General features: G+C 46.0%; 1 protein-coding gene across 16 annotated transcripts in view; it reads right to left on the bottom strand.

The window, feature by feature from the left end:
• Positions 1-505: 505 nt before the first annotated feature.
• The window catches only part of LOC140395110 (uncharacterized), an 86,186-nt gene continuing 70,144 nt past the window's right edge, over positions 506-16,547 (bottom strand). For all 16 annotated transcript variants that reach the window (XM_072482554.1, XM_072482555.1, XM_072482542.1 and 13 more), the window contains 8 exons: positions 15,887-16,047; positions 15,715-15,782; positions 12,577-12,746; positions 10,795-10,967; positions 10,511-10,578; positions 8,604-8,764; positions 4,380-4,492; positions 506-1,929 (listed from right to left, as the gene is read on the bottom strand). In XM_072482554.1, coding sequence (XP_072338655.1) covers positions 1,837-1,929; positions 4,380-4,492; positions 8,604-8,764; positions 10,511-10,578; positions 10,795-10,967; positions 12,577-12,746; positions 15,715-15,782; positions 15,887-16,047 — 1,007 coding nt within the window. In that variant the 3' untranslated portion in view covers positions 506-1,836. The remainder of the gene's footprint in view (positions 1,930-4,379; positions 4,493-8,603; positions 8,765-10,510; positions 10,579-10,794; positions 10,968-12,576; positions 12,747-15,714; positions 15,783-15,886; positions 16,048-16,547) is intronic.

The following is a 16,547-nucleotide window of genomic DNA, read 5'->3' as shown; positions in this document are numbered from 1 at the left end:
CACGAATTCTACATTGGCATCAACACTTATTCTCAGAAACGGAGAATCCCACCCATGGGCTTTTATGTATACTTAACTTCAAGTTTGAGTTGTGTAGCACCATCGATCTCACACGAGGCGCGACGTAAAGAACTTCAATCGAGGCTTTATTGAGCAGACTTGTTCCCCAGCAGCTCAGTCACAGAATGCAGCTGCGGGGATTAACCCAGGTTCTTATACCCCGCCTATCTGGGTGGAGCCCAGTAGGCGGCAGATCCAATCGGGACCCAGCATTTGTCCTCCAATAGCTCCTCGGCATTCATGGTGTACCGTATTACCCCTAATACATACCACCACAAGTTGCATTGACATTAATTATTACCTGTTTCACAATCAGGATTGTCCATTTATCTTACAATTAACACTTTATCCTCCAACTTAAAAGTTATATACCTGAACCTACAAGTTATTCTCTAAGACATGTGAATTATGAAATCGATATTTGCAACAAAAGAAAATAAGAAAATGCTACAAATCATAGTTTATTCTTGGATTTCATTATGTCCAATGACTTACAAAAATAGCCATGATGTGGAGATGCCAGCATTGGACTGGGGTGAGCACTGGGGTACAAAAATAGAGCACTTTGTAAATGTTAAGCTCCCAGAAAAATAAAGTTTATAAATACTTTCATCTATTTATGTCATCGAAATTATTTTAAATAGTTTGTTATAAATATATAATTGAGCTAATGGATCACAACATTAATAGTCATTTTCTTTGAAGATTGTGTAAAGATAATAGATAACTATGACATTTCAAATAATGTGGAAGACATCAGACTGGTGGCAATAAGTTAATGCAACTGCTGCACATGAATGAGCTAAAATTCAGAAACATTCAAACATTTGTCACTGTTGACAGTATCTAGCTTAACTTTAAGAATTCTATAATTCCTTGTGTGCTGTACTCCAAGTAAACTTTGAAATGGATCCCTGTAGAACGTAGAAGATCTGAAGTCTGTGTTCTTTTATTGGAATATGCCAAATAAGGAAAGTGAAATGAGCAATGACAGCACAACAATAAAACACCTTAGTTGATTACTTCCTGGTTATAAGGTAGTTTACACTGAGTCAATCAGCAATACATAAAAGAACCAAGACAAATCTTTGAATAGTATAACAAGTGGAACTTTACTTTTGTGAGGCAGAGTTGCATGGGCAGTAAAGCATCATTGAAGCCGCTGAGCCTAATGGTGGGTTTCTCCGCCGTAATGCTAGCAACTGAGAAACAGAATCCAAAGGGTAGGAGGTCCCATAATGTCATGCTGGCAGGGTGGGCACAATTAGAACAACTTAGTTTTTTTAAACATCGAGGCGCCACTTTAAAAAAATATCTTGGTCCACAAAAGTAAAAATAGGAACCCCCAACCTCACGACAACGCCCCCCCCCCTATCCCGGCACTGCCCCCAGTGCCAGGTTACTGCCGGGCATGACCCTCTCCTCCTCCCCCACCCCGAGCGATGCGCTCACCTGTGCTCCTACAGCACGTCTGCCCACCAGGGGCACACTGTGGGAGACCAGTTGTAGTGGATTATGTAACGGGGGTAAATTATCAAGCGCAGAGGCGTGATAATTAGATGTAAGTTTATTCTAATAGAACGTCGGGAATCCCTTTACAACAGTGGTAGCTGGCATGGATAATCGGAACGGGATATCCTGCTGACAGAACTCTGTTTATGTTTTATTGTGCATTTTTCTTTTACATATCCTCAATTTTGAACCTAATACTACATAAAGACGGTCATATTTTTATACTTTAAGCACTCTACATTTTGTATAGGTAATATTTTTTGATCAGTAGTATTTCTGATGTGGTAAGTAGGTTCCAGCAGGGTTTTGTAATGTGTTGTAGGATCCATGATACTTCTTTTTCAGACATAATGCAATCTGAAAGATTGAAATGTTTATGTTAAAATATCAGATATTGTCACTTATTACACAACACTATATAAATTCAATAGATATTATTTTGTGATGGTACAGTTCTTTTTTTAACAAAGATTATTGTGCTGTATTCTGCAGGTCAGATTTTTAAGATTGTATGGTTGAATTTACTGTGACATAGGCGGCATGTAGTGCAGTGGATAGCACTGGGACTGCGGCGCTGAGGACCCGGGTTTGAATCGCGGCCCTGGGTCACTGTCCGTGTGGAGTTTGCATATTCTCCCCATGTCTGCGTGGGTTTCACCCCCACAACCCAAAGATATGCAGGATCGGTGGATTGGCCACGCTAAATTGCCCCTTAATTGGAAAAAATATATATAATTGGGTACTCTAAATTCATTTTTTAAAAAAGTATTTACTGTGACACAAAATACATAGGCTGAATTTTACCATTGCCTTCAGGACCCTGGCATTAGGTGAATAACAGGACCCAAGCTCACATTTGCAGTGGAACCGGCTAAGATTTTAATTAGAGATGATGGACAAGCTCCTGATGCTCCTGACCCGATCAGGGGACCAGCAGTCCTAAATCCTCAGCAGTGCATCCAGGAAAAAAGGGCACTGCTTAAGCAGGCTGGAGGCTTTGGGATGCCTCAAAATAGAGGTGCACTCAGCCATGTGTTGGGGTAAATGCATAGATTTAGTAAAAGGAGGGCTAGAGTTAACAGTAAAGAGTGCATGCTACTTAAATATTTGTACCCTGCGGAAACTTTACACATCCTGAAGCATCTGAGAACAGCTAGAACCCTCCAGCAGGCCTTGGTTGTTTGTGTCACATCATAAGTCTCTAGCTAGTTATATCAGATAGCAGTCCTGCTTTTGGGTTTAATAATAAACCTATGTTGACAAGATCGGAATTTTAAACAGTGTTCTGTGTACTGACTAACTGTATAAACAGTGTGTATCTGTGACTTCGAGGAGAGTGCAGTATTAGAGCACTGTATTAAGGGAGAGTGTTGCTTTTCAGGTTTCTCTGGGGTAGTACACTCCATGCTTGAATCATGAATAAACTATTGTAACCTGTCTCTGAGTCCCCTGTGGTTGGTTGGAAGAGGTCCACCACAACACAGGGAAATAAAAATAAAAATATAGATGGCCAAGGGGGAAGGCCCTGGCAATCACATTACAAACTCTGCTTGGGGGAATCAATAGGGTGGCACTGGCAGAAGGCCCGGTTGCCAGGGTGAGTACCAGGGTTCTACCCTGCCCGGCCCCAACCACCCTGCAGACCCCCTGAGCTGCCAATGTACCTGATCCATGCTTGTGGAAACCACTGCTAATTGGCACTCAGCTGAGGCCTTGTAGGCATGGCTGTTGTCTCCTGGGTGCCAAGTGAATGCGGCAGCAAGATATTTAAATGAGCCTAATGGCTCTTCACTTCTGAAATAAATTTCTTCCTGGAACAAAGACCTTTACTCTTCACAGGCATTGACTGACCTTTTCAGCACTTTCTTTTTGTTTCATATTAAGAACACGCTTTTCTTGACATAACCTGGGGGCGATTCTCTGAGCCCCGCGCCGGAGAGTCGCTGCAACCACGCCACGCCGCCCCGACGCCGGCGCGCGATTCTCCGAGGTGCGGAGAATCGGCACCATTTGCGCTGGCGCGTTTGGCACGCTCTGGTCGCGGGCCGCTCTCCGCGGCTGGGCCGTCGATTTACCGGCCCGAATGGGCCGAACGGCCGCGCAGAAACGGCAGAGACCTGCCGGCGCCGTTCACTCCTGGTCGCTGCCGGCGGGAACTCTGCATGAAGGGTCGGGGGGGGGGGGGGGGCGGCCTGTGGGGCGGGGAAAAGCGCTCCTTCACCGGGGGTGGGGGGCGTCCGATGGGGTCTGGCCCGCGATCGGGGCCCTCCAATCGGTGGGTCGGCCTCTAGCCCCCCCTGGGCTTACTTTGTTGTGCGGCCAGCCCCTGAACCCCCATGCCATGTTGCGTCGCGGCCAGCACACTGAAGAAGTCCCCTGCGCATGCGCGGGTTGGCGCGGCCCAACTGCGTATGCGCGGGTTGGCGCGGCGCCCATTTGGCGCTGGGATGGGAGGCTGGAGTGGCGTGAACTGCTCCAGGACTGTGCTGGCCCCCTGTGGGGGTCAGAATCGCTACTGCCTGCGGCCGCTTCGCGCCGTCGTGAAACGCGACGGCATTCACGACGGCGCGAACACTTAGTCTCCATTTCGGAGAATTCCTTTGTAAGAACAACCAATGGATTGTCATGTATGGAACGCAATGTTCAAGTGTGACCCTCGTGACTAATTTGATCCATGATCTTAAATACCATGGCTCCACACTGGCCTTGGTCATACACTTGATTAAATAGTTTGCATTATCTGTTGCACATGGACCCCAGCACTGCAGTGAGAATCTGCACAATACTGAAAAATCAGATCTACTTACCAATAAACCGAAGACGAAGATCAGAAACAGAACGATCAGTATGCCCAGCACAATCAGTAGGATTCCCCAATATGGTATTTCTATGTTGTCAGTGGAGACAGGTGCTTTAGCTTCTGCAAAAAATAAATATAGAACAGTGAAATATAACTGAATAATCCCTGTGGTGTATCAGAATTTATATTAATGTGCGATCTTTAGCCCAGCTACATAACGATTTGGAAAAACCTGAGGGAGTTCTGCAATCTTGAACTTTCAGCGGGGCCAGTTTAAAGAATTTGGGGTCCGAGACAGAGGGCAGCATTCCCAATTTGGGTCGAGATAACCTCCCAAAGCAAAGATCACAAGCAGGTCCCGACCCTGCACGATGTCGGGAGCAGACATTCAACATTGATTTTGACTGTTTAGCTCAGTGGGCTAGATAGCTGGTTTGTGATGCAGAACAGGGCCAGCAGCGTGGGTTCAATTCCCGTACGGTCGAAGAATTCTGAATTCTCCATCTCTGTCCCCGAACAGGCACCGGAATTTGGCGACTAGGGGCTTTTCACAGTAACTTCATTGCAGCGTTAATGTAAGCCGACTTGTGACAATGAAGATTATTTATTTATTTATTAGTAGTCAGAGAGCTGGCTGCCCATTCAGTCAAGAATACTGGCTGGGCTCTTGAAGCAGGAGGATCAATTGGAGGCCTCTCCATCTTGAGGTGCTGTCTCAGCTCTTCAGAAGTATTTTAATTTAAAAAGCTGCCAAAGTCTAGTCCTGATTCTCTGTGCAACATTTTCCACTGAAAAGTTGGTATTTAATGGAGACGACAGGGATCGCGCAGAGATCCTTGCCACTTCTTTCAAAAAGGTACTCAGGTATTTCCCTGGAATCAAGGACCAAGGCGGTGCAAGTCTCGCCTTCTGAGAGCTGCTACCCAATCAGAGGCCAGCCGCTCTTGCAGGCAGTACCACTGGGGAGGAAGTAGCTGCTGTTGGTATTTCTATTTTTGATATTCGTTCTTGGGATGTGGGCGACACTGGCTAGGCCAGCATTTATTGACCATCTCTAATTGCCCTTGAGAAGCTGGTAGTGAGCTGATTTCTTGAACTGCTGCAGTCCATGTGATGTAGGTACACCCCCAATGCTGTTAGGGTGAGAGTTCCAGGATTTTGACCCAGTGACACTGAAGGAACGGCAATATATTTCCGAGTTAGGATGGTGTGTAGCTTGCAGGTGAACCTCCAGGTGGTGCTATTTCCATGTGGCTGTTGACCTTCTAGAGCATAGCTGCTGTGGGTTTTCAAGGTGTTGTCTCAGAAGCTTTGATGAGTTCCTGCAGTGTAGATGACACTGTGGGCGGGATTCTTTCAGCCCTGGGCCGGGCTGGAGAATCCCCGCGAATGGGCCACGCCGCCCCGAAGCCGGCACGCGATTCTCCGCAGAGCGGTGAATTGGCGCCATTGGCGCCAGCGTGGTTGGCGTGGCGCCGGTCGTGGGCCGCTCTACCCGGCTAGCCCGCGGATTCTCAGCCCGGGATGGGCCAAGCGGCCGTCGTGGAAACGCTGAGTACCGCCAGCGCCATTCTAACCTGCTCTCAGCCGGCGGGAACTCAGCATGGAAGGGTCGTGTGGCGGCCTGTGAGGGGGGGGGGGCTCCGACCCCAGGGATGGGGGGGGGGGGGCTGGGCTCCAATGTGGCCTGACCCATGATCGGGGCCCACCAATTGCGGGCCAGCCTCTCTGGCTGGGGTACTCATTTCCTACATGCCGGCCCCTGTAGCCCTGCGCCATGTTGCGTCAGGGACGGCGAGTTGAAGGAGGCCACTGCGCATGCGTGCATTGGCGCCGCCGCCACTGCGCATGCACGGATCCCGCGACGTCCAGTTTGTGCCTGGATCGGTAGCTGGAGCGGCGTGAACCGCTCCAGCGTTGTGCTGGCCCCCTGTAGGGGCCAGAATTAGTCCTGAGAGCGACCCGTTCATGCCCTTGTAAAATGCGACGGCGTTTATGACGGCGTGGACACTCTGCCGCGGGATGAGAGAATTCCGCCCTGTGTGTTTGTGATGGAAGGAATGAATGTTTGTGGATGGCACGCAAATCAAGCTGCCTGCTTTGTCCTGGATGGTGTCAAGCTTCTTGAGTGTTTTTGTAGCTTCACTCATCCAGACAAGTGGAGAGTATTCCATTAGACTCCTGACTTTTGCCTTGGAGATGGTGGACAGGCTTTGCAGAGTCAGGAGGTGAGTATGGTATTTGCACTTTCTCCCCTGTGTCTGTATGGGTTTCCTCCGGGTGCTCCAGTTTCCTCCCACAGTCCAAAAATGTGCAGTTAGATGGATTTGCCATGCTAAATTTACCCCTAAGTGTCCAGGGATGTACCGGTTAGGTTACAGGAGTAGGACGGGGGTGTGGGCCGAGGCAGGGTGTTCTTTCAGAGGGCCGGTGCAGTCTCAATTGGCTGGTCTGTAGGAATTATATGGTTCTATGGTACTCCCTGCAGATTTCCCAGCCATTGAGGCTGAGGGCAGAATTAGGAAAAAGGGCACGGGGATGGATCTCAGCAGGCCCCACTTCTAAATGCCAGGTCCCTTGATCGTACACTGAGAATCTTTGAATGAGGGACCTTTCTGGATGGCCACAAGCAACCACGGAAAATTTTGGACTCCTCTTATGGTGAGTCACCTGCCCGCAACTGCATTAATAACAGTTGATGCCCTAAGTGGGCATCAATTGCCCACTTAATGGCCTCAACTGGTAGCAGGGCATGAAGGCTGTCCATGGGCCTTCCCGCCATGGGCCTTTATTGGAACAAAGAAGGGGAGGCAGTGGGATTCCTACCTGCCACCCTCCTCCTGCATGATTAAATGTCCCTGCTACTGAACCCACCACAGGGGAAGACGTTAAATTCTGACAAAAGAGCAGGGGGTTCACGAAATATCCTCATGATCTTGCGGGAAGCAAGAAAAGTAAATCTGTGCAGCCTGTTTGTTATCTCCAGAGGGAGTGGTGGCCACCTCCCCAGTGATGCTGCTGAACTAATGGGCTGATGGCAGCTGATTGGCTGGCAGCATTTGGTGGGTGTGACCTCTGCTCCTGGGATCCTGATCCTTGGGGAAGACCTGCCCCTTGTCTATCAACTGCCTGATTAGCTCGTGGTGCCATCCCAAAAGAAGCAAGTGGGTCTCTCACGAGCTCTCCAGCTGGCTGGTTACACCCCCTTAATTCCACAGGATTTAACCTAAGTTTTGTAAAAATTAAGTTACTTTGATGCCATTGTGATTGATTGGCAGTGATGAAGATTTATTGCACCATTAAAAATGAACCTTTTGTTTTTTGCTGAGTGAGTGTCCGTCATGTAAGGACCCCTATGTATTTGAATGCCAAGTTTCTCAATGCGATACCAGCTTGTGGAGGAGCAGGGAGATCGGACTTCTTGATTTCTGCATTTAACTGCACATATGCAACAGCTGTAAGTTGCTGTTTAATGACAGTGTCTGCTAATAGCCTCACCATTGTTTCAAAGCTCAAAATCTGGGCAAAACCCACAAAAGAAAAAAATCATTTTGGTGCAAAGTCAAAGCTAACTGCACCTGATGTGAACCCCGAGTAGCCTCATATTACCTCCTGGATGGGGTTCTCACACTTCTCATTCTCAGTAGGTGAGGAGTTAGATCATCAACCTGACTCCTGCTGTACACTGCTGCTGGATTGCAGATGCTCAGTTTAAAATAATTTTGGATTTGTTTTTCCTCAAAATAGTAGCACGGAAAATACATATTTTCTACTATTAAATGTAATTCAACATTTTGGGCATCCCACCACTGTCAACGGAATTTCCCATTTTTAAAAGCTTGTTGGCAGGCTCGATATTTAAGAGATAAAGAACAAAATTTACAAAATAAATGTTCTTTGCTAATTCCCATGAACCCAAAACTTGAAAAGCTAAAAGATATTTTTACCAATGATTATTGCTGGAATCTTTCCTTAGAATCTCACCCTCAGTGACCAAATGTGCCTGTACGAAGAATCTATAATCATCACCTACGCTGTAAAACTCATTAATCAGGGCCAAACTCAAGATTTGGTCCTCTTGACAGGAACAATCCACTTCAACACCACCACCCCCAAAGAGAAAATGATTTCTGTCCACTTTCTGTACAATAGTGCACCAGCCTTGATTATTATTAGTTAATGTTTGTGATGAAAACTTTGAAAATGAATCCAAGTAAAGTTGATACTTTACCCACTGCCAAACTGTTACTTCGCAACTGGTAGGTGTTTCCAAGCAAGTTTGTCCCATTTGTTCCAGTGGCAAATTCTGTTTTGACTTGTTCTGCCGTCACTGCTTCACTTGCAGCAGTTGGGTCAATGTAACAGTTGCAAATAACTTTAACTGATCCAATTCTATTGGGAAGGAAACCATTCATTATCTAAATGAGCAGTATAACTTGAGCTGACTCATAATGATCCAATGTACGATTTAAGATTCAGGGATTCAATATATGTTACCAATATCTATATATCAAGTTGTGTTTGAATCACCAGAACAGTGGTTAGCACTGTTGCCTCACAGCGGCAGGGACCTGGGTTCAATTCCAGCCTTGGGTGTGGAGTTTGCAGGTTCTTCCCCTGTCTGCATGATTTCCTCCGGTGCTCCGTTTTCCTCCCACAGTCCAAAGATATGCAGGTTAGGTGGATTGGCCTTGCTAAATTGTCCCTTAGTGTCCAAGCAGGTTAGATGGGGTTATGGGTTAAGCGGAAAGGACGGAGGAGTGGACCTAGGTAGGGTGCTCTTTCAGAAGGTCGATGCAGAACCGATGGGCAGCATGACCTCTTTCTGCACTGTAGGGATTCTATGATTCTGTGAACATATCTCATTGATTTGAAAATGTTTGAACATTTTCAAGAAGTATAATAATAATTTATTTGTAATGTGCATAGTTTTATTATGCAGGAATCCAGAACACTACAGCACAGTAAGACATATTCCGGATCTAATTTTGACGATTCATACTACGGCTGGAATTCTCCAGGAATTTGCTGGCGGCGGGATTCCCTGGTCCTTGCCAGCAGTGCACCCACAACCGTGGGTTTCCCCCTGGCGTGGGGTGGCTTCAATGGGAATTCCGATTGACAGCGGTGGGAGCAGAGAATCCCGACGCCAGCGAGAAACAAGCAGCTGGGAGGCCAGAGAATCCCTTCCCACAGTTGACACAGATCACAGGGCATACTGAATCAGAAACTATCTTAAGCTCTATACATCTGTGGAATTGTTTAACTGCAAAAGGTTGTCACTTTGTCATAATCACTATGATTGAATTTAGCTCCACGCTCATGTTCAACAATTGTATAATAAACATAGTTCAGGGGCGGGATTCTTCGCAATCGGCGCGATGTCCGCCGACCGGCGCCAAAAACGGCGCGAATCAGTCCGGCATCACGCCGCCCCAAAGGTGCGGAATCCTCCACATCTTGAGGGGCCGAGCCCTCCATTGAGGGGCTAGGCCCACGCCGGACTGATTTCCGCCCCGCCAGCTGGCGGGAAAGGCCTTTGGTGCCCGCCAGCTGGCGCAAAACTGACTTTGCTCTGCGGCGCATGCGCGGGAGCGTCAGCGGCCGCTCACTGCATCCCCGCGCATGCGCAGTGGAGGGGGTCTCTTCCGCCTCCGCCATAGTGGAGACCATGGCGAAGGCGGAAGGAAAAGAGTGCCCCCACGGCACAGGCCCACCAGCGGATCGGTGGGCCCCAATCGCGGGCCAGGCCACCGTGGGGGCACCCCCCAGGGCCAGATCGCCACTCGCCCCCCCCCCCAGGACCCCGGAGCCCGCCCACGCCGCCTTGTACCGCCGGTAAGAGAGGTGGTTTGATTCTCGCCGGTGGGACAGGCATTCCAGCAGCGAGACTTCGGCCCATCGCGGGCCGGGGAATCGCCGGGGGGGGCGGCCCGCCAACCAGCGCGGCGCGATTCCCACCCCCGCTGAATATCCGGTGCCGGAGAATTCGGCAACCGGCAGGGGTGGGATTCACGCCAGCCCCCGGCAATCTCCGACCCGGCGGGGGGTCGGAGAATCCCGACCCAGATTTGGATTCTGAAAAGGTGCTCAATCCAATTCTCCATAGTGCCTAACAGGCAAAGAACATCATCTCACCTCAGTCCTGTAACTTTACAGATGCGGTAGCTATCCTTTAATGAGCTTTTTCTATACAATTCCTCAAGCTGAAAAACATTAACAATAATAATGTACAGATTGCATGGCTTTCAAAAAATGTGCTATCAATCTAACAAAGCATTGAAGATTCGTAAAGATGATTTTTAAGAAAAATACAGCTATAAAAAAAATAACAGTTCACTCAGAATATACAGTAACTATTGCATTTGGTTTTCTGTACAACAAGTTTAAAGTTCAAGCAGTGACTAGAAACTAATCCTTACCATTTTGGTAACATTGGCACTAATTCTTCGATATTCTGGAGAATTTGGGTCATTTAATGCTTCAGTAAAATTTCTGTTTATTATTGTGAAGTTAAGCTCAAAAAGCAAGTCTCCTTCTCGGACTAAAGGTAAAGGTATAGTTGGTGTTGTAGTTGTTTCCAATTCTTGATAACCTGAAATTAAATGTGAAATGTAAATCTCTTCCCCAGAGTTTCACTTACAATTGAAGATCGTAATTTTTTTTTACATATACTTGCTCGGAGGATGTGGCATTTTCTGTCTGGGCCAGCATTTATTGCCCATCGTAACTGCGCTAAAGGTGGGGCTTGTTTTAAAGCATTGGAGTCCATGTGTTGTAGGAACACCCACAGTGCTATGAGGAAGGGAGTTCCAGGATTTTGACCAGGCACCAGTAAAGGAAAGGCAATATAGTTCCAGGTCAGTGTGTGACTTGAAGGTGAACTTGAACGTCATGGTGTTTCCATGTACCTTCTGCCCTAGTCCTTCTAGGTGCTGTTGAAAGAGCCTTGATGAGTTTCTGCAGTGCATCTTGCAGATGGTACACACTGCTGGCACTAGAGGGAGTGAATCATGAAGGTGGCAGCTGAGGTGGTAGTCAAGCAGGCTGCTGGATGGTGTTTGGCTTCTTGAGTGTGGTTGGAGCTGCACTCATCCAGGCAAGTGGAGAGTATTCCATTACCCTCTTGTCTTGTGCCTTTCAGACGGTGTTCAGATTTTGCGAGTCAGGAGGTGAGTTTACTGTTGCAGAACTCCCACCCTTTGACCTGCTATTGCAGCCACAGTATTCATATGGCTAGTCCAATTCAGGTTCTTGTCAATGGTGAACCGCCAGGGTGTTGATAGTGCAGGTTTCAGTGATGGTAATACCATTGAATGTCAAGGGGCAATGGTTAGATCCTCTCTTGTTGGAGATGGTCATTGCCTGGCACTTGTGTAGTATGAAAGTAACATGCTAGTTGTCAGCCCAAGCCTGAATATTGTCCTGAATTTGCTGAATATGGACATGGACTGCTTCAGTATCTAAGGAGTCATGAATAAGGCTGAACATTGTGCAATCATCAGTGAACATCCCCACTTCTGATTTTATGATGGAAGAAAAGTCATTGATGAAACAGCTGAAGGTTGGGCCTTGGACATAATCCTGAGGAACTACTGCAAAGATGTCCCGGGACTGAGATGATTGACCTTCAACCACCACAACCGTCTTCCTTCGTGCTAGGCGTGACTCCAACCAATGGAGAATTTCCCCTCATTCCCGTTGACTTCACTTTTGGTAGGGCTCCTTCATGCCATACTCAGTCAAATGCTGCCTTTACATCAAAGGCAGTCGCTCTCACCTCATCTCTTGAGTTCATCTCTTTTGTCCACGTTTGGACCAAGGCTGAATTGAGATCATGAGTTGAGTGGCCCTTGTGCACCAAAACTGAGCATCAGTGAGCAGATTATTGTATTGCTTTCAAGATTACAAATGAATTCACAATGAATTCACTTTTCCAAAAGTGGGAAACTGACTGTCTTTTTATTTTCCAAATGTAACATAACCTTTATTTTTCTGCTCTCATGATAATCAAGATGCAAATTCATTAAAATATTGAGGATTTTCTTCTGCTTTTGTCACATTGGTGGCTACGGGCTTTGCATGTGTCATAACTATTGAAAACTATTTGGATGCAACTAATTTTAAGTTTAAACTGTGAATAAATTGCAGTGTTTGTTTTGCTTTTCAAGTTCAATCATCTCTTGGTTTGAATCAGTGCATACCATTCACATAAAGGCTGTTTTTGTTCAGTGCATATGGTCCTAATGCAGAGATTTTCGCAGTATTGTCTCTGAACTCATTGTAAGCAGTGACTTTATCAATTTCAGGAGTAGTCAGATTATTTTTAAAGGAACACCGTGTTTCAACTTTAGTACTTCCTTGATTTGCAGGGCTGTTGAAAGAAAATAGAAAGTGAAAATCATTACAAATACATCACTAATATATTAGCACTGAAATATTAGTTTTTCTACCCATTTTGCATTAAGAATACATAGAGATCTTTTGAAAAGTATCGAAGATGACAAATTGTCATGAAGATTACAGAAAAATGCTGAAGAAAATGTAGATAGATTAAAAATGGCCTGTTGAAGTGAGTATTGTCTACTTTTCTATTGAATTTTCAATTGCATATGAATTGCAAATTGTGTCCTCTGCTCGTTGGTCCAAGGGCATAATTCTCGCTTAGGGTCTTTTGTTGAGTTCGTTTTTGAGAGTTCCTGGGTTCCAATCCCAGACGAGCCTTCATTTGCCATCTGAGACCCCGTTAACATTTTTCTTCTTTGCTCGGCGTTTTGGCTAAAATCAAGCATCAGATCAAACCCAAAATAAGGTTCAATGCCTTTGATCTTGTACGTCTCTCTTGTGGAGAACATGGGCGGGATTCTCCACTCCCGCGCCGAAATGCCCACGCTGTCGTGAACGCCGTTGAGGTTCACGACGGCGCGAAACGGCCCCGATCCCGAACGATTCAGGCCCCGACAATGGGCTAGGATCGGGGCCGTGTCATCTACACGCGCCAGGCCTTGTCGCCGTGTAAAGGCGGCGCATAGATGACACGGCCGGCGCCGCATAACTGGCATCACCCGCGCATGCGCGGGTTGGCCGGTGCCAACCCGCGAATGCGTGGCTGCCATCCTCTCTATGTCCGCCCCGCAAGAAGATGGCGGACGGATCTTGCGGGGCCGCGGAAGGAAGGAGGTCCTCCTTCAGAGAGGATGGCCCGACAATCGGTGGGCACCGATCGCGGGCCACCCCACATTTGAGGTACCCCCGGTGCAGGATCCCCCCTCGCCCCCCCGCATGCAGCCCCCCCCCAGCGTTTGCGCGCTGTTCCCGACGGCAGCGACCAGGTGTGGACGGCGCCGGGGGGAACCCGCCGTTTTGGCCTGGCCGCTCGGCCCATCCGGGCCTGAGAATAGCGGGGGTGCCGGAGAATCGCCATTTTGGGTGTCTCCGGCGATTCGCCAGCCTGCGGCCCGTGGAACTCGACCGGGCCATTCCCGCCGCTTGGGAGAGTCACGGGAGGGCGTCGGACCGGCGTCCCGGGAAATTTTGGTGGCCCAGGCGATTCTCCCAACCGGCGCGGGAGTGGAGAATCTCGCCCCATGTATTGGTTTTTGGAGCTAGCAATGAGTTGGATTAATGGTTTGCCCTGTCCACTCTGCGCATTAGCTTTATAACTTTAAGAATGGGATAAAAAATGTAAATACAAATCGCTATGATGAAGTGATCTTCCCCTGAGGTAGAATTGGGAAAAACGAGCAAAAGTTAACATAATTTGCAGCTTCAAGAGTAGAAACTAAATCAGCCGTTCAGCTACATCAGCAGTCTTATTACAATTTCTCTGTTAAACATTAAGATGCATACAATTTCTTTTCATATATTTGAACAGTTTAGGTAGCAAGAGGAAAGTTGCTTTGAAAATCTTTTCCTGACACTGGCTTAAGGATTCTTTCCAAAGATACAGTCCTGAAAACCCACAAATGTTCCTTCCAGCAGACTCCCACATAAGACTTTGCATTTACCCGTATCAGGCCACCAATGTAAGGGTGTGGTTAATTAGGACAGAGGATCCCTAAGGTAGGAACTTCAGGGGTGGCACAATAGCATAATGGTTAGCACTGCTGCCTCACGGTGCCGAGGACCTGGGTTCAATCCCAGCCCCAGGTCACTGTCCGTGTGGAGTTTGCACATTCCCCCATGTCTGCTTGGGTCTCACCCCCACAACCCAAAGATGTGCACCTTAAATTACCCCGTAATTGGAAATTTCTTTTAAAAAAAAAAGAAATTGCCTTCATTTGGAACCTGGTGTAACATTAACAGAGTATGCAATTTTCACTCGCACAAATTCTTGTCAGGGTTAGCTGCAGGGTTAGTGGCAGGCATAAGTGTCATAAGCATATCTTCATAGATCTTCAAAACCTATATTCATCATTAGATGGATACATTACACATGTGGCTACATATGATGCAGTTGCCATTCAAACAATTACACTTATGTTGAAGGAACATTCATTGCTGAGAATACTAAACAGCAGATGAACTCTACATCATTTTAACCAAAAATATCTCTTGTGCGGATTTTATGGCACAGTAAGCAACTCAGTATGATATACACTCAAATCTGATTGTGAAAGGCAAATAACCAACATTAATTTTCTAAACGATAGTCCCGGACTGTTTTTATTGGGAACATTTAAAAATCTAGTAAATTGAAACTTTCAATTGTAGGTGATCATGTTGCTGAGCACTTCCATTCTGTGGAGTGTATCTCTGAGATTCCTGTCCCATATCATGTCCCTTCTTCTTCCTGACCTCACAGCTCTGTGCAGTTGGCTTTTTTCACTCCCAGTGAAGCTCCACATAAGTTTGAAAAGCACACTTTAATCTCCTGCTCGGCTTTTTACAGCAATCAAGACTTTAGTACCTTTGAGATTTGATAAATATACCTCTTGCTTTCACATTTCCTGTATTTTGTAAATGTGTTTAATTTCTTTTGTTACTTTCATAATTGCTCCTACTGTCTCATGTTAATGATGTTTCAGTTATTTAACCATCTTTTGTTTATCTCTTGAGCACTTCTCAAGTTATTCCACTTCTCTTGTTTGTTTGCGTGTTTCTGTGTATCTTTTAAAGGCTGTTCATCTGTGATATATTATGTCTGACTTAGTCTTTCCACCTTAACGACCAACCTATATCTGTCTTTGTAATATAATGACTACCCTCCTAACTTCCAGAATTTTCTGTTTTTTCCATTTAAACATTTTGAAATGTTAATTAAAGGAACCGCAGTCCTCAAAATATGTCCCTTCAGAAACATCCTGTGCAGGCAATGGGCAGTCAATAGAAAATTGTCTTACCTGAAAGATACAAGTTCACAATTAGTAAACGTTTCCTTTATCTTGCTGTTTCGGTACAGATTGTTGAGCTACAGGAAGAAAATCCACAGTAACTTTTTTAGATGGAGGAGCACATGATCAAAACTTTCTGATTCATATCAATCAATAATACATGATTCTGCTGTAGACTTACCGAACTAATGATATTGCCCGATGCAGTTGTATACTCAGGGGAATTGAGATTTTGTAAATTTGGTGTAAATGCCAGATTATCTACGGTAAAAGTGACATTAAAATCACTGGGTTTTGTCCTTTCATTTGGTTGTAGTGTTACCACCACAATGGGTGCTTCCGCTGTAAGAAAGAGCAAATAATTACACCGGGAATACAATACATGGTTATAAAACATTTCCTAACTTTACAAATTACTTGTAAAACAAATAGTTGTGTCATTAAAATCAGAGATCTTCTCAATTAACCTGTAGCATTGCCCTGCAAACTATTGTGTTAAAAATCTAATTTTGCTTAATCCATCCATCGGAGGATGTGAGAAAAGACAACTTCCCGGAATGCATTTAGTTAAAGTTAAAATATGGGTTTTGCTTTATTTTAAATTTGGACACCTTGGTTGTTATTTATTTTACTAAATAACACAGCATCATTGAGTTTTATGCAAATATCCACAAGGACATGCACACAAACATATGCACATACAGAATTATTGCTCCAGTAGTGAAAGAACAATGATTATACAAAGAGCTGCATAATTTTTATTCCTGATTCTATTAAATCATCTGGGAAGTAGGATAGTTATTAATGAATTTGGAAACACAGTCATTTAATCTAGACTGTTA

Source organism: Scyliorhinus torazame, chromosome 18, assembly GCF_047496885.1.
Source record: "Scyliorhinus torazame isolate Kashiwa2021f chromosome 18, sScyTor2.1, whole genome shotgun sequence".
In the NCBI taxonomy this organism is placed as follows: Eukaryota; Metazoa; Chordata; class Chondrichthyes; order Carcharhiniformes; family Scyliorhinidae; genus Scyliorhinus; species Scyliorhinus torazame.
Note: the sequence above shows the minus strand (reverse complement) of the source record. Positions and strands in the feature narration are given on the sequence as shown.